This window comes from Notolepis coatsorum (assembly GCF_963971535.1).
Source record: "Notolepis coatsorum genome assembly, chromosome: 12".
NCBI classification, from domain to species: Eukaryota; Metazoa; Chordata; class Actinopteri; order Aulopiformes; family Paralepididae; genus Notolepis; species Notolepis coatsorum.
In genome coordinates, this window is record NC_140176.1 from 126,904,880 (window position 1) to 126,930,033 (window position 25,154).

General features: G+C 42.6%; 1 protein-coding gene across 1 annotated transcript in view; it reads right to left on the bottom strand.

Moving 5' to 3' along the window:
• Positions 1-12,983: 12,983 nt before the first annotated feature.
• LOC311238460 (uncharacterized protein) overlaps positions 12,984-25,154 on the bottom strand; it is a 157,415-nt gene continuing 145,244 nt past the window's right edge. The window contains exon 12 of the mRNA XM_084326533.1: positions 12,984-15,109. Within this exon, the coding sequence (XP_084182659.1) occupies positions 14,906-15,109 (204 nt within the window). The 3' untranslated portion in view covers positions 12,984-14,905. The remainder of the gene's footprint in view (positions 15,110-25,154) is intronic.

The window sequence follows — 25,154 nt, forward strand, 5'->3', positions numbered from 1 at the left end:
ACAACAAAGCAGTCGGAGCAATGGCAAGCCGAAAACGGTCGAAATTGTAGTTATTTGAAGTTTGGATATTTTTTTTCACGACTGAGGTAGGTAAATAATTTTTTTTGAGACTAAAGTACAGTATCGGTTCAAATGTGAAAGGTACCCATCCTAGTAACGTATTCCGTTGGTGACGATCAAAGCATGAAAAAACAACACCCCCCCCCCTTTCATGCATTCATGATGAAACATAATACCGATAATATAGATTTGATTTTAAAATACTAGCGTGTACAGGCGAGAAACGGCACAGTTTTTAGTGAGATGCACGTATTGCTGCATAGCGTAGTTTTCTGGGATTAGACAGGATTACTCTAAAACTATACTCATATTCACCACGGTATAAAACGGGAATGTATGGATGAAAAAATTCTTTCTTTAACACATATTGAACGATAGATACTCTATGTAAAATGGGCCATAGTTATGCAAATGACATGTCGTCAGCTTGTGACTGCAACTTGTTCTTGTTCGCAGACGACTCAGCCCTGCTGGTCTCTGACAAGAACAAGTTACAGGTTGAAAAAACCCTCAGCTCAGAACTCGGCAGAATCTGCACCATTTTCAATTCATCATAACATATATGACATACACAACGTACAGATAGACAGTACTGCTACATCTATACATTTATGACATACCAGATTTGCAAATACAGTATTGTTTGATACAAAAAGAGTCCAGAAAAGAGAGTATATACATTTGACGTAGAAACTGTACATTGGAGGAGGTTGGGTAGGTGGGGGGGGGGGACTGTACATTGGAGGTGGTTGGGGGGGGGGGGGGTGACACTGTACAACTGTACAAGCAAAACTGACGACAGAGTACAGCAACTTGCAATGGGCCTGGTCTACAAGATACACTACGCGACCAAGGTACCCATGTACATGTCAAAATACTTCCCAAAGGTCAGTGAATACCACGATCACAACACCAGAGGGAGCTCCACAAATCATCTTAAACCCAGATTCGGCTCAAACAAGGGACTAAACACGTTTCGCAATTATGCCACATCAATGTGGAACGCCCTACCCAAAGCTGTAAAGGAATGTGAATCACTACCCACTTTCAAAAACACTCTCAAAAAATACCTACGGGAGACTGCAATTCGAAACTGGCCCCTACAAATGTCCTAACCTAGTTGTACAGTAAATGACCAAGTATGGCTTTGTCAGTATTCCAATGTACAGTGTACAATGTGTCCACCCCCCCTACCCACCCCCCCCCCCCCCCCCCCCACCTCCAATGTACAGCCCCGCCTCCCACCCACCCACCCAACCCCACCTCCTCCAATGTACAGTTTCTACGTCAAATGTATATACACTCTTTTTCTGGACACTTTTGTATCACAAACAGTACTGTATTTGCAAATCTGATATGTCATAAATGTATAGATGTAGCAGTACTGTCTATCTGTATGTCATGTATGTCATATATGTTATGATGAATTGAAAATGGGGGACCCTGATGTAAACAAGACGAAAGTCTTTCTCTGGTCTGCATCCCCTTAACAATTCTATGTATTGAGCTGTACTGTACTGTACCCATTCTGCAATCTGTTAATAAACTTTTCAATCAATCAATCAATCAATCAATCAATCGATATACGTTCGGTAACTTCGCCCCCCCCCCCCCCCCTCATGTTGATAACGGAACAAGAAACTCTTCAATCAATCACTCTCAACAACCGCACATCAGCGCAGACATACTTGCTTTTGACGTTCAATTAACGTTCGCTAACGTAGAGAAACGTCAGACGTACTTCGAGATACTTCCGTACTTTCCGCCAATCAGCGCGTGTTCTGTCAGCGGCAGAAATGTCGTGTGGCTGGCGGAAGTTGCCCGTGAGCGAACATCTCCGGGGATGCAGCTGGAGGCTACTCGACACACACTGCATCAGTGCAATCAGACACACCTGCCGGCTGCCGGCGATAATAATAATCACTTTATTTGGGCTGACGGAGCCACAGAACAACTGCGTCTGCATTTGATCTCGTCTTGTCGATGGTGTAAAATGAATTAGGTATATTGTTAGTAAGTTAGCCATGTAATAAGAGGGATAATGTATAGCTATACTTGGTCATTGTCGCAAAATAATTTACCTTCACTACGTTTAGAACACAGATGACTTCGTAGCTATACATTATCCCTTACTTATGCACTTAAGTGTAGCACTCAAGACCGACACTGTTTGACTCCTGCCGACTTGTAAATCGCTTTGGATAAAAGATCAATTAATGTAATAAAGTTACACCTCTTTTCAGACATACAGAGTAAGTAATCGCCGATCATTCAAATGTGGAAGGTGTGCATCTACATGGGGTACACATTTAGACACTACCACAGTGGTTATCATTATCAAAATGCTATATATGTCACATTTCTATTCCTGGCTCCGTGGACTAACTAGACTAGACGATTCTAATTGCATACACTAATGTTATCTAAAGTTAGCTAATCAATGTTAAGAGGTGCCACAAATTGAACTTACCACACCAAACATCCAAAGCAAGCGGCAACGAATCCAAAGCAAGCGGCAACGAGCTGCACGTTAGCAAGACGTAGGTAGCAGCTAGTTACCACAACTATTGATCCAGATACTAGTTCCTGCAGCTCTGATGACACAGTACAGTGGTAGCAGCTAGTTATTGATCCAGATACTAGTTCCTGCAGCTCTGATGACACAGTACAGTGGTAGCAGCTAGTTATTGATCCAGATACTAGTTCCTGCAGCTCTGATGACAACAGTACAGTGGTAGCAGCTAGTTATTAATCCAGATACTAGTTCCTGCAGCTCTGATGACACAGTACAGTGGTAGCAGCTAGTTATTGATCCAGATACTAGTTCCTGCAGCTCTGATGACACAGTACAGTGGTAGCAGCTAGTTATTAATCCAGATACTAGTTCCTGCAGCTCTGATGACCACAGTACAGTGGTAGCAGATGACTAGGTAGATAGTTAACAACCCAGCTAGCTAAACTGGGACGTCGGCAGCTGTCTCTATTGGCAGCTAGGATCAAATACGATGCTCTTCAAATCCGTGTCGGTTGGCGACACTAACGGATAAGTATCCAAACTGCTCAAACATTTCCCAAAACAAGTGAAAGGGGGAATATGTCGTGAACTATGACTAAATAAAGAGCTGTGACAAACGTAGCTTGCTGGAGCTCTGGGTGAGCGGCGCGGCCGTTGTACGTCAGCGTGATTACGAAACCTAGCCGCATTTCTCGGAGACGCTCTCTGATTGGCCACTGACGCGTTTGCCTAATCCGTGACGAGCTGTGTCTTTGCCCATTTCCGCGTCGAACAGCCTGCAAACTACCGGGTGTTCTATCGCCCTGCTCTAAGACAAACTCTAACCTTAACCAACTTCGAAGAGTGCCTAAGCTTAACCAGTGTAGAAACAGGCGTCGGCCAATCAGAGAGCGTCTCCGAGAAATGCGGCTAGGTTTCGTAATCACGCTGTACGTCAGCAGCTGGAGGGACGCATTTCCGGCGTTGCGCATTATTTATGACGCGGGCACGTCACGTCGAAGAGTCGTAAAGAAGTAGGATTCAAGAGGGAAGTGAAGTGTAGAAACAAGTGTACTCAGTGGCAACCCCACGAGCAATGAGGTGCTAGTACCACAGAGAGGCCTCTGGATCTATGTCTGTACAGGAAGGAAGGAAGCCAAGTTTGTGTCGTGTGACGAATTTTAGCGTCTCTTGGAAGAAATGCACAAATAAAATTGTAAAAGGGGCCCTGACCTATGAACTCTTCCCTTTACCATTAAAAAGGAAAATCTATTAAAAGATTTTCCTAAAGAAATTATAATCAGAATTAAAACCAGATACCGCACTCCCTATTTCACTGAACGCGAAAGAAACTCATCATTCATCCACAGATGCATTTATCAATACCAGACCATTGTTCGTAGTCTTCATGAATGAGTTCAGTTTAAGCAAGCAATTTATTAAAAAAAATAAAAACAAGCCGAAGACAGTCATGAAAATATACATATTTTGATTGGTTTAGTCCTAACATTGTCTTTATTTTTTTTGTCTGAATATTCCTGCATATAATCCTTCCATCTACCTTACCTTATACACGGTATTTAACCCATAACTCTGTATCTTAGCATGTACTTTAATGCTGTATAATATACATATATTTATTCTTACCATATACCTGTACTATGTATATTCATCCACATGTCTGTACATACCTGCAATGCATAATCCTTTTAACATATAGATATATATATATATGTAGATACCAATTCTGTACATATCCCTTACCTACTCTTACTAGCAGGGACGTGCACAGGACTTTAGAGGGGCAGGTGCTCAAAGTCTGAAATGGGCAATACACCTGTGTGTTTTAACAGAGCGCGCGTAGCAGTGGCGGCTCTGCCACTAGGGGCGCACGGGCGCCGCCCCCCCTTCAGACCCCTGGTTATATGAGAGTAGTATCTTTTTGTTTTTTGTTTTATAGCCCTATAAATAATATAAACATGTTTAAAATGAATAATATACTCATTTTAAGTATGTTTGTGTTTCCAATGCACAATATAACGTTACTATATAAAATAAAAAAATACTCGTTTTCAGGAACAGGAAGTGACTCACTTTTTTTTATTTTTTTTATTTCTCGGCCCGGGCTAGACGCGATAGCGCTCTGAGTGCGCGTCACTGTTCGATCGCTGTATCCGTCACAGCCAATCAGTGCGTAACGCGTTGTGCGTTGAAATATGACTATTATGTTGGAATCCGGGCGCGATTTGAAGCGGTCTAGTCAAGCGTTTCGAATTTCCGTCTAGAATTTCCATAGCCGCATTTCGCGGAGACGCTCTCTGATTGGCCGACGCGGCGATGCCAGTTTTTTCCTTAGCCACAGTTTGCAACATGTTCGAAGCTGTGTGTTGTGAACTTGTGATTCAGTCTGGAGTCTGGACAGTGGGCAGTGAGTGGAATGGATATACATCGACAACAGTCTGGGGGACAGTCAGTGGACATACACTTTTTGGACCACGTTTCAATTAAACAAAGTGAGTTAATTCTCTCTCTCTCTCTCTCTTAGCCAACTCAGCTAACTTTAGCTGCTGTTAGCCACTCAGCTAATGCTTAACTAACGCTCTCTCTCTCTCTCTCTCTCTTCTGTTATGCTGCACCCGCCGTGGTCTCTCTCTCTCTCTCTCTCGCTCTCTCTCTCGCTCTCTCTCTCTCTCTCTCTCTAATTTCGCCGCATGTGGGGCATAACCACTCAGACAATGAATGGTAACTTGTTTAAAATGACGAGATATACAAATGTGATTATTATTGAATGGATCTGACATCATCTGAGAGAGAGAGAGCGAGAGAGAGAGAGAGAGAGAGAGAGAGAGAGAGAGAGAGAGATGTGCGTGTTTGTGTTGGGCTATTGGAAACGTGGTTGCATTTGACTGACTGTGATATTGATCGATGGCAATGGTGATAATATTCGCCAATGCGTGCCTTGTACATATTTGCAAAATGTTTGGTATAGCGCCCCTAGTGGCGAAGCATCCACGAGCCGCTACTGGCGCGTAGCATGCGAGCCCGATTTTTAAGGGCCCTTTTCGGGCGGGGGGGGTTTATGCTTTTTGGGGGGTTTTGGTGATCAAATATTGAACTATAATAATCAGTGCAGGAGCTGTCTTATCCTTGAAAGACACTTTTATCACTGACTTAAAAGGCCCATACATCTCCATAAATGTTCAGGGGGGAGGGAATAAGTGCTTACCCTACAGACCCCAAGAAGTGCTGTATATTCTGTATTGTTTAATATAAATGCATTTTTTATTCCAATCCTGATTTGTATTTGAGATTCCCAAATCCCATCGGACTTGACTTCTTCATGTCCCTCAGTGAGTATAATACCAGCATTCAACTGTATGCGCCACAGCGGTTTCTATCATCATCATCATCACCACCCACGCTATGCATAAAATATATAGGTCCGCGGAGAGGCACGCTGAGGAGGCCGTGCAAACTGCAATGGAATATGGGGCATCTCTCTCTTTACCTAATATTTTGATTCTATCCTGACATTTTTCAGTTGGAAGGGCAGTCTATATGCGTAACGGTTAACAAAAAAAGAAAAATAGGCACTTTTTTTATGAGGCTCAAAAGGGCAGGAGCTCAAGCACCCCTTGGGCTCTATGTGTGCACGTGCCTGCTTACTAGTTACTGCTGGCCAGTATGACTTACTACCATAGTGTCTTTATACCTGTATCCAAGGCCAGATTAAGACTTCAGAGGCCCCTGGGCCAGATTCTTGTGGAGGCCCCCCCACACACACATACACGTGCACGCACGTGTAGCAGGTATATAAAATATACTAATGTTGTATTCCACAAAGATCCCTCCCTAACGTTTTATTTTAATTGTTTATTATTATTTTTACTCTAATAGTCTTTTATTTTGAAGCCGTCGTCACTTCCTGCCGAAGTGACGTTTTTCCCCTTGCACCTCCCCTCTCGCGCCAGACTATCTGGAATGCTGACAGGGGTAAGACGTGCTTTCAGTGTCTGTAAATATATCAGGTCTAAAAGAACGCACTATTGTAAATAAGTTGCCGGGCAATGAACCGGAGTTGTATATAGTGGTAACTGTGTTAATGTGGACAATTTTGCACTTTTTGTAATGTGGTTTAGCTGTGGTGGCGAACTATTGTACGACACATGCTGACTGAGTTTGTGGTTATGGTCTGAGCAATGTGTGTTAGGCCTCGTTTCTCACAGCGTGACATTTCTCCCCCACTGTAGCTTATGCAAGTTATTGACGCCATCTGCTGGCCAAGTGTTGACATGTACCTGTGGGATGTTTCAACAGGTAATTGGAGATGTCTTATTATTTAATTTGTATTATTTCATTGTGTATTTTATTATTATTGTGATATTTCAATGTATCATTCAAAGAGACTATCTGGAATGCTGACAGGGCTTATGCAAGTTATTGACGCCATCTGCTGGCCAAGTGTTGACATGTACCTGTGGGATGTTTCAACAGGGGAAATAAAACACTGAATGGCAACAACTGTCTCATCACTTCCACTACACGACGACGACACAGAGGGTGGCCTTTAGACCAGTTACACACGCACAGTGGCGTTTTTATATGTCACTTTAAAAAATATATAGAATATTTAGAAGTGGTGGGCTCTGAGGGCCAAGCTAAAAGGACTTTGATCACCCCTGCCCACTTTGACAACCTAGGATGGCTTAGAGTAGACAACAGAGTACAGCAACTTGCAATGGGCCTGGTCTACAAGATACACTACACGACCAAGGTACCCATGTACATGTCAAAATACTTCCAAAAGGTCAGTGAATACCACGATCACAACACCAGAGGGAGCTCCACAAATCATGTTAAACCCAGATTCGGCTCAAACAAGGGAACTAAACACGTTTCGCAATTATGCCACATCAATGTGGAACGCCCTACCCAAAGCTGTAAAGGAATGTGAATCACTACCCACTTTCAAAAACACTCTCAAAGAACACCTACGGGAGACTGCCATTCGAAACTAGCCCCTGTAAATGTCCTAACACAACCCCCTCCAATGTACAGTAAATGACCAAGTATGGTTTTGTCAATATTCCAATGTACAGTTTTGCTTGTACAGTTGTACAGTGTCCCCCACCCACCGAACCACCCACCGAACCACCTCCAATGTACAGTCCCCCCCCCCCCCCCCCCTACCCAACCTCCTCCAATGTACAGTTTCTACGTCAAATGTATATACTCTCTTTTCTGGACTCTTTTCGTATCACAAACAGTACTGTATTTGCAAATCTGGTATGTCATAAATGTATAGATGTAGCAGTACTGTCTATCTGTATGTCATGTATGTCATATATGTTATGATGAATTGAAAATGGGGGACCCTGATGTAAACAAGACGAAAGTCTTTCTCTGGTCTGCATCCCCTTAACAATTATTGAGCTGTACTGTACTGTACCCATTCTACAATCTGTTAATAAAGTTTTCAATCAAGAAGAGAAAAGAAACACATCATGTTGGAGACAAGAATATAATATTAGAATAGTAAGCTTACTTTTACGTGAATGTCAATTTAAATGATAATTAGGGAAGGGAGGGGGTTGAAATGTGTTTTTGTCCTGTGTTACTGTCAATGAATTAATGAAAATTGTATTTAACAGATTGCAGAATGGGTACAAATAATACAGTACAACTCAATACACAATTGTTAAGGGGATGCAGACCAGAGAAAGACGTTTGTCTTGTTTACATCAGGGTCCCCCATTTTCAATTCATAGTGACATGTATGACATGCACAACATATATGACATCATGACATTTATGGCATAGGGACATACATGACATACAGGTATATAGTACTGTTACATTTGTGACATATATGATATGCAAATATACAGTAGTTACCCATAGATCCTGATAGAGAGTATATACATATGATGGGGAGGGGACTGTACATTAGGAGGGGGTGGGTGGGTGGGAGAGAAATATACATACGGTAGGGAGAGAATATATACATTACATACGGTGGGGAGGGGACTGTCTATTAGGTGGGGGTGGGGCTGTATGTATGTATGTATGTATAAAAGAAAAAAAATACAATAGAAATATTGACTGGCGTTTCTTAGGCGACTCTTTCGAAGTTGGTTAAGGTTAGAGTATGGAATCAAGTTCAAGTTCAAGTTCAAGTTTCTTTAATAGTTGTCATACAGAAGTACAGAATACTTTCATACAAAATGCTTCTTACTGTTACGCTCCAGAGACTGTGCTAGACAAGATAGTATCAAATAACATAGTATAGCATGTAATTTAGAAGTAGAAAATGAGGTCACAGTGTTCAGTATAGACATATGTACAATGTTCGATGCAGAATAGACGTAACTGAGTTACCATATAATATACAATACTATGCAGTGTACTAATGTACAGTACTATATAGTGCAAAGCAGAAATGGGATGAGGTACAATTTACAGTAAGGTGTACGAGTTGTAGTGCAATCCTTCATCAATAAATATAAAGTGTGGGGAGTGGGTGCTACAGTGTGTTTGTTTAAAGTGGGTGTGTGCTATAAAGTGTGTGGAGTGGGTGCTACAGTGTGTTTGTTTAAAGTGAGTGTGTGTGCTATGTGCGTTTGGTGGTTGTTGTTGTGTAGTGTTCATTGTTCGTTTAGCAGCCTGATGGCCTGGGGATAGAAGCTTCTTCGGAGTCTTTCTGTGCTCGCCTTGAGACTCCGGTATCGCTTGCCTGACCGCAGCAGTTCAAAGAGGCAGTTGTTCGGGTGACTGGAGTCTTTAATGATTCTCTTAGCCTTGCCCTTGCAACGCTTGTTGTAAATGTTCTGGAGGGTGGGGAGCCCCCCTCCAATTGTGCGTTCGGCTGAACGTGTCACTCTTTGTAGTCTGCTTCGGTCTTGTGCAGTGCTATTCCCAAACCAGGAGGTGATGTTGCCAGTCAAGATGCTCTCTATTGTACATGAGTAGAAGTTCTTAAGGATCTTCTGACTGACTTGGAACTTCCTTAGGCGCCTGAGGAAGTAGAGGCGTTGTCGTGCCTTCTTCACAACACTGTCAATGTGTGTGGTCCATGTCAAGTCCTCGGATATGTAGGCTCCGAGGTACTTAAAGCTGTTGACTCTCTCAACCGGTGCCCCGTCGATGCTGAGGGGGCTGTAGTCCTTGACCCCCGACCTCCTGAAGTCCACAATCATCTCCTTTGTTTTGCTGACGTTCAGGGAGAGGCTGTTTTCCTGGCACCATCCCGCCAGGACCTTGACCTCTTCCAGGTAGGCCCTCTCGTCGTTGGCAGAGATCAGGCCCACCACCACTGTGTCGTCAGCAAATTTGATGATTGTATTGCTACTCCGCTGAGCCACACAGTCGTGTGTGTACAGGGAGTAGAGGAGGGGACTCAGAACACAGCCCTGGGGGGCCCCTATGTTGAGGGTGATGGATGAGGAGGTGCAGTTGCCTGCTCTCACCACCTGGGGTCTGCCAGTCAGGAAGTCCAAGACCCACTGGCAGAGGTCATAGTTCAAGCCCAGGTCCCTGAGCTTGGCTATGAGTATGGAGGGGACTATGGTATTGAATGCCGAGCTGTAGTCGATGAATAGCATTCTCACATAGTTCCCCTGCCTCTTGTCCAGGTGTGATGCTGCTGTGTGCAGCACATGGGCTATGGCGTCCTCCGTGGACCTGTTGGGGCGGTATGCAAATTGCAGGGGGTCCATGTTGATGGGGAGGGAGGAGCAGATGTAGCCCTTTACTAGCTTCTCAAAGCACTTCATGGCTATGGAGGTGAGAGCTACAGGGCGGTAGTCGTTGAGGCAAGCAGGCTTGGATTCTTTGGGTACAGGGATAATAGTGGACTTCTTCAGGCAGGTGGGGATGACAGCCTGTTCTAAGGACAGGTTAAATATGTCAGTGAATACCGGGGCCAGTTGTTCTATCGCCCTCCTCTAAGACAAACTCTAACCTTAACCAACTTCGAAAGAGTGCCTAAGCTTAACCGGTGAAAGAAAGAGGCGTCACACGATTGGCGCTACCAGAAACGTCAGTGGCCAATCAGAGCGCAGAACGCGAACGCGGAACTGGAAATCCGTTGGTAAAAGTATTCAGGCGTCGGGGCTGGAATGTGGAGATGCAAGTTGACTTTTTATTGCTGTTTTTACCTCAAACGGAAAACCTCAAACTCTTATGAAGAGGAGAAAAAATACTCAAGATTAGCCACTTGCAGACGGCAGGGTGTGACGTACTGTATATTTTTGTTGACTAAATATTTTAGTTGATGAAATATGTTTTCATTTCAGTGTCACAGTATGACATCGATCTCCAAAATAAGAAAAAAAAATAATTAAATGTGGGGCCTCTAGTAACGAGGGGCCTCCAAATTTCTTTTAAATAGAAGTTAAAAAAAAAGAAACAAATATTTGGGGCCTCTAGTGACGAGGGGCCTCCAAAAAAATTTAAATAAAAGTAAAAAAAAAATTATAATAATTTGGGGCCTCTAGTGACGAGGGGCCTCCAAAAAAATAAAAATTTAAAGTTAAAAAAATAATAATACTAATTTGGGGCCTCCAAAAGGCCTCTAGTAATGAGGGGCCTCCAATTTTTTTTTAAATAAAAGTACAAAAAAAAATAAACAAATATTTGGGGCCTCTAGTGACGAGGGGCCTCCAAATTTCTTTAAATAAAAGTAAAAAAAATATTATAATTTGGGGCCTCCAAAAGGCCTCTAGTGACGAGGGGCCTCAAAAAAATATCACTGTACATATTAATACAACTGTGTACATACATCTGAATCTGATTAGCAGTGATCACTCAGTACTAATTAATATATATTTTTTTTTGATCCACTTTTTCTCCCATTTTTCTATATTTTCTCCCATCCCAATTTCGTATCATCCAATTCAACCCTCCCCTGTCACGAACGCTGTTTCTTGCCTCCCACAAGCCGGCTGCAATGTGGACTAAGTCATACATAGCACAAGTCCCCTCCGGTACTTGAGGTAACAGCAGTCGCATCTTTTCACCTGCGCAGCTCGATCTCTCAGTGTCGAGGAGTAACGCGTGGGAGGCTCACGCTGCCCCCGACACTTCCTGATTCTACTGCGCAGGCGCACCAACCGACTTGTAGGAGTCGCTTGTTCACAACGTTCGATCCCCACCCTTCAGTTTTTCCCTCCCCGTAATACGGCCAATGTGTATTACTGCGGACGACCAGCTAAACTGAAAACAATGTGGAGAGCTGGATTCGAACACGCGAATCCTAGCGTCTCCACACTGGTGGCGAGTGCCTTGCCCACTACACCACCTAGCCGCCCACTAATTAATATATTTTATACCAAGTTTAATCACCTGTACATTGTATATTGCTGTTGCACTTTACCGTTTCATTTGCACTCTGGTTGGATGCCAACCCTCCTTCTCGTTGTACTGTACTTGTGCTGTTTAATGACAATACATTTGAATCTAATATAATCTATTAATTAATGCACTATGACATTGTGAATGTAACAACTCAACAACACTGTAAATGAGTTTAAAGGAAAACTCCCAACATTTTGGGAAATTAGCTTATTTGCCATCTACCCTGGAGTTAGACAAGAAGATACATACCTTTTTCTTCTCTGTGCGTGCAGTAGGAGTAGGAAGACGTGCACCGTTAGCCTAGCTTAGCGTCAGTCACTGGAAGTAGGTTCCTCCGTTTTTCCCAACACTGAGCATGGGCGGGCAGGTACTTGTCGCAAGCAGAGAGCGCGCGTGTGTGCATGAGCGGCTCGAGTGGTGTTTTTTTGTGTGTAAACAGCACGCAGCCCCATATGGAGGCAGAGAATAGAGGACGGCAAACAAGACCTAGGCTAACGGAGGAACCTACTTCCAGTGACTGACGCTAAGCTAGGCTAACTGTGCGCGTCTTCCTACTCCTACTGCACGCACAGAGAAGAAAAAGGTATGTATCTTCTTGTCTAACTCCAGGGTAGATGGCAAATAAGCTAATTTCCCAAAATGTTGGAGTTTTCCTTTAATTACTCAGTGTATTCATCCGAGTATAAATAAAGAATGAATGAATGAATGAATGAATGAATGAATGAACACTAACAGAACAGTAGACAGATCAGGGGCTCCCGTCACACAGTCAGCAGCTCACGCTGAGACACAGAGCGCCACACGTGTTGCAAGAATACAACATGTTTCTTTAATCAATGGAAAGAAAATTAGCAATGTATTTCCTATTGATAATTTATTTAATAAAGTGTTTGATAAAGTGTTGGCAGGAAAGTGGAGCAATATTAAGTTATCCTTTAATAACTTCAGCATTATAAACATATACATTACACACATTACATATATATATAAACTACATGTTAAAGGATGGGTTGACTTTTCTTTCTTCAAATTTGTGATGCCTTATTTAACCCTTTCACTACCACACTACAGACGGTTAGTGAAAGGTTAACCTTCTGTAGTGTGGTAGTGAAAGGGTTAACCTTCTGTAGTGTGGTAGTGAAAGGTTAACCTTCTGTAGTGTGGTAGTGAAAGGTTAACCTTCTGTAGTGTGGTAGTGAAAGGGTTAACCTTCTGTAGTGTGGTAGTGAAAGGTTAACCTTCTGTAGTGTGGTAGTGAAAGGTTAACCTTCTGTAGTGTGGCAGTGAAAGGGTTAACCTTCTGTAGTGTGGCAGTGAAAGGTTAACCTTCTGTAGTGTGGTAGTGAAAGGGTTCAACAGTATATGGCATGATGTTGACTTGTACACCTCATCATTTCACTGATGACGTTAGTATTGACAAACGTGCTGCATCCTCTCACCAGGATCCAATACAAATCAAATGGGGCAAGTATTTTATCCTTCAAAAATTATTCTTCATATGTATTCTGCAAATGGTTGCAAACCGTACATTGTATCAAAAGTCATAATTAGTTGCATATAACTGGGCAACTTTGTTTTCCCCAGATAGAACCTCAAAAAAGAATAAATGTATATATGCCAGATTGTTCAGATGTTGGTGTTGGTGTTGACCGGTCCACTGTGGCTCGCTAGGTGGCTGCAGACGTGGTGTTGGTGTTGACCGGTCCACTGTGGCTCGCTAGGTGGCTGCAGACGTGGTGTTGGTGTTGACCGGTCCACTGTGGCTCGCTAGGTGGCTGCAGACGTGGTGTTGGTGTTGACCGGTCCACTGTGGCTCGCTAGGTGGCTGCAGACGTGGTGTTGGTGTTGACCGGTCCACTGTGGCTCGCTAGGTGGCTGCAGACGTGGTGTTGGTGTTGACCGGTCCACTGTGGCTCGCTAGGTGGCTGCAGACGTGGTGTTGGTGTTGACCGGTCCACTGTGGCTCGCTAGGTGGCTGCAGACGTGGTGTTGGTGTTGACCGGTCCACTGTGGCTCGCTAGGTGGCTGCAGACGTGGTGTTGGTGTTGACCGGTCCACTGTGGCTCGCTAGGTGGAGACGTGGTGTTGGTGTTGACCGGTCCACTGTGGCTCGCTAGGTGGATGCAGACGTGGTGTTGGTGTTGACCGGTCCACTGTGGCTAGCTAGGTGGCTGCAGACGTGGTGTTGGTGTTGACCGGTCCACTGTGGCTCGCTAGGTGGAGACGTGGTGTTGGTGTTGACCGGTCCACTGTGGCTCGCTAGGTGGCTGCAGACGTGGTGTTGGTGTTGACCGGTCCACTGTGGCTCGCTAGGTGGAGACGTGGTGTTGGTGTTGACCGGTCCACTGTGGCTCGCTAGGTGGAGCAGTGAAGAGCAATGAAACACGAGTGGAATTCGAATGAGTCCTGAATAAGATAGTATCTGTTGCTATTCGTACAATTATTAGATTCAATACTGTAGCCTAAAGTAAGGCTGAGACGATATACCATTTAGAAGAATCGATAAATCGGGACAAAATGATCGATAAATATCGATTTTTTGTCATTATTATTTTGCATGTGAAAAAAAAAGATATATTTAAAATACGTTTTTCTTAAAAAAGAAAAAAATATTATTTAATGTTAGTTTGTGTGTGTGTGTGTGTCACGTGCACTCACTGTAGTTTTTGCGATGCTGTAGTTGGCCCACGACACACACACACACACACAAACTAACATTAAATAATGTATTTTTTTCTTTTTTAAGAAAAAAGTATTTACATAATTTTTTTAATACTTTTTTTACACATGCAAAAAATACGATAAGTGACTCCCCTTATCGATGGTGTTGGTGTTGACCGGTCCACTGTTGCTAGCTAGGTGGCTGCAGACGTGGTGTTGGTGTTGACCGGTCCACTGTGGCTCGCTAGGTGGAGACGTGGTGTTGGTGTTGACCGGTCCACTGTGGCTCGCTAGGTGGAGACGTGGTGTTGGTGTTGACCGGTCCACTGTTGCTAGCTAGGTGGCTGCAGACGTGGTAGATGATGCCTCCGTCTCCTTGCTGCCATGCTGTCTTTGGGCCTGCATGCTATAGGCCCAGGCCCGGTCCACACCATGACCCTCGCACCTGCAGGCAGTCCAACCAGGGAAGGGGAACCGGCCTGCGATGACCAGAGCCTCGTCAGGAAGTTCAGCCTGTAGCTTCTCCTGCAGCAGCGGCAGCTGGGACGAAAACACAAACACATTAAGTAGCAGTGACAGCTAGGACAAACACATTAAGTAGTAGTGACAGCTGGGACGAACACATTAAGTAGTAGTGACAGCTAGGACAAACACATTAAGTAGTAGTGATAGCTAGGACAAACACATTAAGTAGTAGTGACAGCTGGGACGAACACATTAAGTAGTAGTGATAGCTAGGACAAACACATTAAGTAGTAGTGACAGCTGGGACGAACACATTAAGTAGTAGTGACAGCTAGGACAAACACATTAAGTAGTAGTGACAGCTAGGACGAACACATTAAGTAGCAGTGACAGCTAGGACAAACACATTAAGTAGTAGTGACAGCTAGGACAAACACATTAAGTAGCAGTGACAGCTAGGACAAACACATTAAGTAGCAGTGACAGCTAGGACAAACACATTAAGTAGCAGTGACAGCTAGGACAAACACATTAAGTAGTAGTGACAGCTAGGACAAACACATTAAGTAGCAGTGACAGCTAGGACAAACACATTAAGTAGCAGTGACAGCTAGGACAAACACATTAAGTAGTAGTGACAGCTAGGACAAACACATTAAGTAGTAGTGACAGCTAGGACAAACACATTAAGTAGTAGTGACAGCTAGGACAAACACATTAAGTAGTAGTGACAGCTAGGACAAACACATTAAGTAGCAGTGACAGCTGGGACAAACACATTAAGTAGTAGTGACAGCTGGGACAAACACATTAAGTAGCAGTGACAGCTAGGACAAACACATTAAGTAGTAGTGACAGCTAGGACAAACACATTAAGTAGCAGTGACAGCTAGGACAAACACATTAAGTAGCAGTGACAGCTGGGACAAACACATTAAGTAGTAGTGACAGCTAGGACAAACACATTAAGTAGTAGTGACAGCTAGGACAAACACATTAAGTAGTAGTGACAGCTAGGACAAACACATTAAGTAGTAGTGACAGCTAGGACAAACACATTAAGTAGCAGTGACAGCTAGGACAAACACATTACGTAGCAGTAACAGCTGGGACAAACACATTAAGTAGCAGTGACAGCTAGGACAAACACATTAAGTAGCAGTGACAGCTAGGACAAACACATTAAGTAGCAGTGACAGCTAGGACAAACACATTAAGTAGTAGTGACAGCTGGGACAAACACATTAAGTAGTAGTGACAGCTAGGACAAACACATTAAGTAGTAGTGACAGCTGGGACAAACACATTAAGTAGTAGTGACAGCTAGGACAAACACATTAAGTAGTAGTGACAGCTAGGACAAACACATTAAGTAGCAGTGACAGCTAGGACAAACACATTAAGTAGTAGTGACAGCTAGGACAAACACATTAAGTAGCAGTGACAGCTAGGACAAACACATTAAGTAGCAGTGACAGCTAGGACAAACACATTAAGTAGTAGTGACAGCTAGGACAAACACATTAAGTAGCAGTGACAGCTGGGACAAACACATTAAGTAGCAGTGACAGCTAGGACAAACACATTAAGTAGCAGTGACAGCTAGGACAAACACATTAAGTAGTAGTGACAGCTAGGACAAACACATTAAGTAGCAGTGACAGCTAGGACAAACACATTAAGTAGTAGTGACAGCTAGGACAAACACATTAAGTAGTAGTGACAGCTAGGACAAACACATTAAGTAGTAGTGACAGCTAGGACAAACACATTAAGTAGTAGTGACAGCTAGGACAAACACATTAAGTAAGTAGCAGTGACAGCTAGGACAAACACATTAAGTAGTAGTGACAGCTAGGACAAACACATTAAGTAGCAGTGACAGCTGGGACAAACACATTAAGTAGTAGTGACAGCTAGGACAAACACATTAAGTAGTAGTGACAGCTGGGACGAACACATTAAGTAGTAGTGACAGCTAGGACAAACACATTAAGTAGTAGTGACAGCTGGGACGAACACATTAAGTAGTAGTGACAGCTAGGACAAACACATTAAGTAGTAGTGATAGCTAGGACAAACACATTAAGTAGTAGTGACAGCTGGGACGAACACATTAAGTAGTAGTGACAGCTAGGACAAACACATTAAGTAGTAGTGACAGCTGGGACGAACACATTAAGTAGTAGTGATAGCTAGGACAAACACATTAAGTAGTAGTGACAGCTGGGACGAACACATTAAGTAGTAGTGACAGCTAGGACAAACACATTAAGTAGTAGTGACAGCTAGGACGAACACATTAAGTAGCAGTGACAGCTAGGACAAACACATTAAGTAGTAGTGACAGCTAGGACAAACACATTAAGTAGCAGTGACAGCTAGGACAAACACATTAAGTAGCAGTGACAGCTAGGACAAACACATTAAGTAGCAGTGACAGCTAGGACAAACACATTAAGTAGTAGTGACAGCTAGGACAAACACATTAAGTAGCAGTGACAGCTAGGACAAACACATTAAGTAGCAGTGACAGCTAGGACAAACACATTAAGTAGTAGTGACAGCTAGGACAAACACATTAAGTAGTAGTGACAGCTAGGACAAACACATTAAGTAGTAGTGACAGCTAGGACAAACACATTAAGTAGTAGTGACAGCTAGGACAAACACATTAAGTAGCAGTGACAGCTGGGACAAACACATTAAGTAGTAGTGACAGCTGGGACAAACACATTAAGTAGCAGTGACAGCTAGGACAAACACATTAAGTAGTAGTGACAGCTAGGACAAACACATTAAGTAGCAGTGACAGCTAGGACAAACACATTAAGTAGCAGTGACAGCTGGGACAAACACATTAAGTAGTAGTGACAGCTAGGACAAACACATTAAGTAGTAGTGACAGCTAGGACAAACACATTAAGTAGTAGTGACAGCTAGGACAAACACATTAAGTAGTAGTGACAGCTGGGACGAACACATTAAGTAGTAGTGATAGCTAGGACAAACACATTAAGTAGTAGTGACAGCTGGGACGAACACATTAAGTAGTAGTGACAGCTAGGACAAACACATTAAGTAGTAGTGACAGCTAGGACAAACACATTAAGTAGCAGTGACAGCTAGGACAAACACATTACGTAGCAGTAACAGCTGGGACAAACACATTAAGTAGCAGTGACAGCTAGGACAAACACATTAAGTAGCAGTGACAGCTAGGACAAACACATTAAGTAGCAGTGACAGCTAGGACAAACACATTAAGTAGTAGTGACAGCTGGGACAAACACATTAAGTAGTAGTGACAGCTAGGACAAACACATTAAGTAGTAGTGACAGCTGGGACAAACACATTAAGTAGTAGTGACAGCTAGGACAAACACATTAAGTAGTAGTGACAGCTAGGACAAACACATTAAGTAGCAGTGACAGCTAGGACAAACACATTAAGTAGTAGTGACAGCTAGGACAAACACATTAAGTAGCAGTGACAGCTAGGACAAACACATTAAGTAGCAGTGACAGCTAGGACAAACACATTAAGTAGTAGTGACAGCTAGGACAAACACATTAAGTAGCAGTGACAGCTGGGACAAACACATTAAGTAGCAGTGACAGCTAGGACAAACACATTAAGTAGCAGTGACAGCTAGGACAAACACATTAAGTAGTAGTGACAGCTAGGACAAACACATTAAGTAGCAGTGACAGCTAGGACAAACACATTAAGTAGTAGTGACAGCTAGGACAAACACATTAAGTAGTAGTGACAGCTAGGACAAACACATTAAGTAGTAGTGACAGCTAGGACAAACACATTAAGTAGTAGTGACAGCTAGGACAAACACATTAAGTAAGTAGCAGTGACAGCTAGGACAAACACATTAAGTAGTAGTGACAGCTAGGACAAACACATTAAGTAGCAGTGACAGCTGGGACAAACACATTAAGTAGTAGTGACAGCTAGGACAAACACATTAAGTAGTAGTGACAGCTGGGACAAACACATTAAGTAGTAGTGACAGCTATGACAAACACATTAAGTAGCAGTGACAGCTGGGACAAACACATTAAGTAGCAGTGACAGCTAGGACAAACACATTAAGTAGCAGTGACAGCTAGGACAAACACATTAAGTAGTAGTGACAGCTAGGACAAACACATTAAGTAGTAGTGACAGCTAGGACAAACACATTAAGTAGTAGTGACAGCTAGGACAAACACATTAAGTAGTAGTGACAGCTAGGACAAACACATTAAGTAGTAGTGACAGCTAGGACAAACACATTAAGTAGCAGTGACAGCTAGGACAAACACATTAAGTAGTAGTGACAGCTGGGACAAACACATTAAGTAGTAGTGACAGCTAGGACGAACACATTAAGTAGTAGTGACAGCTAGGACAAACACATTAAGTAGTAGTGACAGCTAGGACAAACACATTAAGTAGCAGTGACAGCTAGGACAAACACATTAAGTAGTAGTGACAGCTAGGACAAACACATTAAGTAGCAGTGACAGCTAGGACAAACACATTAAGTAGTAGTGACAGCTAGGACGAACACATTAAGTAGCAGTGACAGCTAGGACGAACACATTAAGTAGCAGTGACAGCTAGGACGAACACATTAAGTAGTAGTGACAGCTAGGACAAACACATTAAGTAGTAGTGACAGCTAGGACAAACACATTAAGTAGTAGTGACAGCTAGGACAAACACATTACGTAGCAGTAACAGCTAGGACAAACACATTAAGTAGCAGTGACAGCTAGGACAAACACATTAAGTAGCAGTGACAGCTAGGACAAACACATTAAGTAGCAGTGACAGCTGGGACAAACACATTAAGTAGTAGTGACAGCTAGGACAAACACATTAAGTAGCAGTGACAGCTAGGACAAACACATTAAGTAGTAGTGACAGCTAGGACAAACACATTAAGTAGTAGTGACAGCTAGGACAAACACATTAAGTAGTAGTGACAGCTAGGACAAACACATTAAGTAGCAGTGACAGCTAGGACAAACACATTAAGTAGTAGTGACAGCTAGGACAAACACATTAAGTAGCAGTGACAGCTAGGACAAACACATTAAGTAGTAGTGACAGCTAGGACAAACACATTAAGTAGTAGTGACAGCTAGGACAAACACATTAAGTAAGTAGCAGTGACAGCTAGGACAAACACATTAAGTAGCAGTGACAGCTGGGACAAACACATTAAGTAGTAGTGACAGCTAGGACAAACACATTAAGTAGTAGTGACAGCTAGGACAAACACATTAAGTAGCAGTGACAGCTAGGACAAACACATTAAGTAGTAGTGACAGCTGGGACAAACACATTAAGTAGCAGTGACAGCTAGGACAAACACATTAAGTAGTAGTGACAGCTAGGACAAACACATTAAGTAGTAGTGACAGCTGGGACAAACACATTAAGTAGTAGTGACAGCTAGGACAAACACATTAAGTAGCAGTGACAGCTGGGACAAACACATTAAGTAGCAGTGACAGCTAGGACAAACACATTAAGTAGCAGTGACAGCCAGGACAAACACATTAAGTAGTAGTGACAGCTAGGACAAACACATTAAGTAGCAGTGACAGCTAGGACAAACACATTACGTAGTAGTGACAGCTAGGACAAACACATTAAGTAGTAGTGACAGCTAGGACAAACACATTAAGTAGTAGTGACAGCTAGGACAAACACATTAAGTAGCAGTGACAGCTAGGACAAACACATTAAGTAGTAGTGACAGCTAGGACAAACACATTAAGTAGCAGTGACAGCTAGGACAAACACATTAAGTAGTAGTGACAGCTAGGACAAACACATTAAGTAGCAGTGACAGCTAGGACAAACACATTAAGTAGTAGTGACAGCTAGGACAAACACATTAAGTAGTAGTGACAGCTAGGACAAACACATTAAGTAGTAGTGACAGCTAGGACAAACACATTAAGTAGCAGTGACAGCTAGGACAAACACATTAAGTAGTAGTGACAGCTAGGACAAACACATTAAGTAGCAGTGACAGCTAGGACAAACACATTAAGTAGTAGTGACAGCTAGGACAAACACATTAAGTAGTAGTGACAGCTAGGACAAACACATTAAGTAGCAGTGACAGCTAGGACAAACACATTAAGTAGCAGTGACAGCTAGGACAAACACATTAAGTAGCAGTGACAGCTGGGACAAACACATTAAGTAGTAGTGACAGCTAGGACAAACACATTAAGTAGTAGTGACAGCTAGGACAAACACATTAAGTAGTAGTGACAGCTAGGACAAACACATTAAGTAGCAGTGACAGCTAGGACAAACACATTAAGTAGCAGTGACAGCTAGGACAAACACATTAAGTAGTAGTGACAGCTAGGACAAACACATTAAGTAGCAGTGACAGCTGGGACAAACACATTAAGTAGTAGTGACAGCTAGGACAAACACATTAAGTAGCAGTGACAGCTAGGACAAACACATTAAGTAGTAGTGACAGCTAGGACAAACACATTAAGTAGCAGTGACAGCTAGGACAAACACATTAAGTAGTAGTGACAGCTAGGACAAACACATTAAGTAGCAGTGACAGCTAGGACGAACACATTAAGTAGTAGTGACAGCTAGGACAAACACATTAAGTAGTAGTGACAGCTAGGACAAACACATTAAGTAGTAGTGACAGCTAGGACAAACACATTAAGTAGTAGTGACAGCTAGGACAAACACATTAAGTAGTAGTGACAGCTAGGACAAACACATTAAGTAGCGGTGACAGCTAGGACAAACACATTAAGTAGTAGTGACAGCTAGGACAAACACATTAAGTAGCAGTGACAGCTAGGACAAACACATTAAGTAGTAGTGACAGCTAGGACAAACACATTAAGTAGTAGTGACAGCTAGGACAAACACATTAAGTAGTAGTGACAGCTGGGACAAACACATTAAGTAGCAGTGACAGCTAGGACAAACACATTAAGTAGCAGTGACAGCTAGGACAAACACATTAAGTAGCAGTGACAGCTAGGACAAACACATTAAGTAGCAGTGACAGCTAGGACAAACACATTAAGTAGTAGTGACAGCTAGGACAAACACATTAAGTAGCAGTGACAGCTAGGACAAACACATTAAGTAGCAGTGACAGCTAGGACAAACACATTAAGTAGTAGTGACAGCTAGGACAAACACATTAAGTAGTAGTGACAGCTAGGACAAACACATTAAGTAGCAGTGACAGCTAGGACAAACACATTAAGTAGTAGTGACAGCTAGGACAAACACATTAAGTAGCAGTGACAGCTAGGACAAACACATTAAGTAGTAGTGACAGCTAGGACAAACACATTAAGTAGCAGTGACAGCTAGGACAAACACATTAAGTAGCAGTGACAGCTAGGACAAACACATTAAGTAGCAGTGACAGCTAGGACAAACACATTAAGTAGTAGTGACAGCTGGGACAAACACATTAAGTAGTAGTGACAGCTAGGACAAACACATTAAGTAGTAGTGACAGCTAGGACAAACACATTAAGTAGTAGTGACAGCTAGGACAAACACATTAAGTAGTAGTGACAGCTAGGACAAACACATTAAGTAGCAGTGACAGCTAGGACAAACACATTAAGTAGCAGTGACAGCTAGGACAAACACATTAAGTAGTAGTGACAGCTAGGACAAACACATTAAGTAGCAGTGACAGCTAGGACAAACACATTAAGTAGCAGTGACAGCTAGGACAAACACATTAAGTAGTAGTGACAGCTAGGACAAACACATTAAGTAGCAGTGACAGCTAGGACAAACACATTAAGTAGCAGTGACAGCTAGGACAAACACATTAAGTAGCAGTGACAGCTAGGACAAACACATTAAGTAGCAGTGACAGCTAGGACAAACACATTAAGTAGCAGTGACAGCTAGGACAAACACATTAAGTAGTAGTGACAGCTGGGACAAACACATTAAGTAGTAGTGACAGCTGGGACAAACACATTAAGTAGTAGTGACAGCTAGGACAAACACATTAAGTAGTAGTGACAGCTAGGACAAACACATTAAGTAGTAGTGACAGCTAGGACAAACACATTAAGTAGCAGTGACAGCTAGGACAAACACATTAAGTAGCAGTGACAGCTAGGACAAACACATTAAGTAGTAGTGACAGCTAGGACAAACACATTAAGTAGCAGTGACAGCTAGGACAAACACATTAAGTAGTAGTGACAGCTAGGACAAACACATTAAGTAGTAGTGACAGCTAGGACAAACACATTAAGTAAGTAGCAGTGACAGCTAGGACAAACACATTAAGTAGCAGTGACAGCTGGGACAAACACATTAAGTAGTAGTGACAGCTAGGACAAACACATTAAGTAGTAGTGACAGCTAGGACAAACACATTAAGTAGCAGTGACAGCTAGGACAAACACATTAAGTAGTAGTGACAGCTGGGACAAACACATTAAGTAGCAGTGACAGCTAGGACAAACACATTAAGTAGTAGTGACAGCTAGGACAAACACATTAAGTAGTAGTGACAGCTGGGACAAACACATTAAGTAGTAGTGACAGCTAGGACAAACACATTAAGTAGCAGTGACAGCTGGGACAAACACATTAAGTAGCAGTGACAGCTAGGACAAACACATTAAGTAGCAGTGACAGCCAGGACAAACACATTAAGTAGTAGTGACAGCTAGGACAAACACATTAAGTAGCAGTGACAGCTAGGACAAACACATTACGTAGTAGTGACAGCTAGGACAAACACATTAAGTAGTAGTGACAGCTAGGACAAACACATTAAGTAGTAGTGACAGCTAGGACAAACACATTAAGTAGCAGTGACAGCTAGGACAAACACATTAAGTAGTAGTGACAGCTAGGACAAACACATTAAGTAGCAGTGACAGCTAGGACAAACACATTAAGTAGTAGTGACAGCTAGGACAAACACATTAAGTAGCAGTGACAGCTAGGACAAACACATTAAGTAGTAGTGACAGCTAGGACAAACACATTAAGTAGTAGTGACAGCTAGGACAAACACATTAAGTAGTAGTGACAGCTAGGACAAACACATTAAGTAGCAGTGACAGCTAGGACAAACACATTAAGTAGTAGTGACAGCTAGGACAAACACATTAAGTAGCAGTGACAGCTAGGACAAACACATTAAGTAGTAGTGACAGCTAGGACAAACACATTAAGTAGTAGTGACAGCTAGGACAAACACATTAAGTAGCAGTGACAGCTAGGACAAACACATTAAGTAGCAGTGACAGCTAGGACAAACACATTAAGTAGCAGTGACAGCTGGGACAAACACATTAAGTAGTAGTGACAGCTAGGACAAACACATTAAGTAGTAGTGACAGCTAGGACAAACACATTAAGTAGTAGTGACAGCTAGGACAAACACATTAAGTAGCAGTGACAGCTAGGACAAACACATTAAGTAGCAGTGACAGCTAGGACAAACACATTAAGTAGTAGTGACAGCTAGGACAAACACATTAAGTAGCAGTGACAGCTGGGACAAACACATTAAGTAGTAGTGACAGCTAGGACAAACACATTAAGTAGCAGTGACAGCTAGGACAAACACATTAAGTAGTAGTGACAGCTAGGACAAACACATTAAGTAGCAGTGACAGCTAGGACAAACACATTAAGTAGTAGTGACAGCTAGGACAAACACATTAAGTAGCAGTGACAGCTAGGACGAACACATTAAGTAGTAGTGACAGCTAGGACAAACACATTAAGTAGTAGTGACAGCTAGGACAAACACATTAAGTAGTAGTGACAGCTAGGACAAACACATTAAGTAGTAGTGACAGCTAGGACAAACACATTAAGTAGTAGTGACAGCTAGGACAAACACATTAAGTAGCGGTGACAGCTAGGACAAACACATTAAGTAGTAGTGACAGCTAGGACAAACACATTAAGTAGCAGTGACAGCTAGGACAAACACATTAAGTAGTAGTGACAGCTAGGACAAACACATTAAGTAGTAGTGACAGCTAGGACAAACACATTAAGTAGTAGTGACAGCTGGGACAAACACATTAAGTAGCAGTGACAGCTAGGACA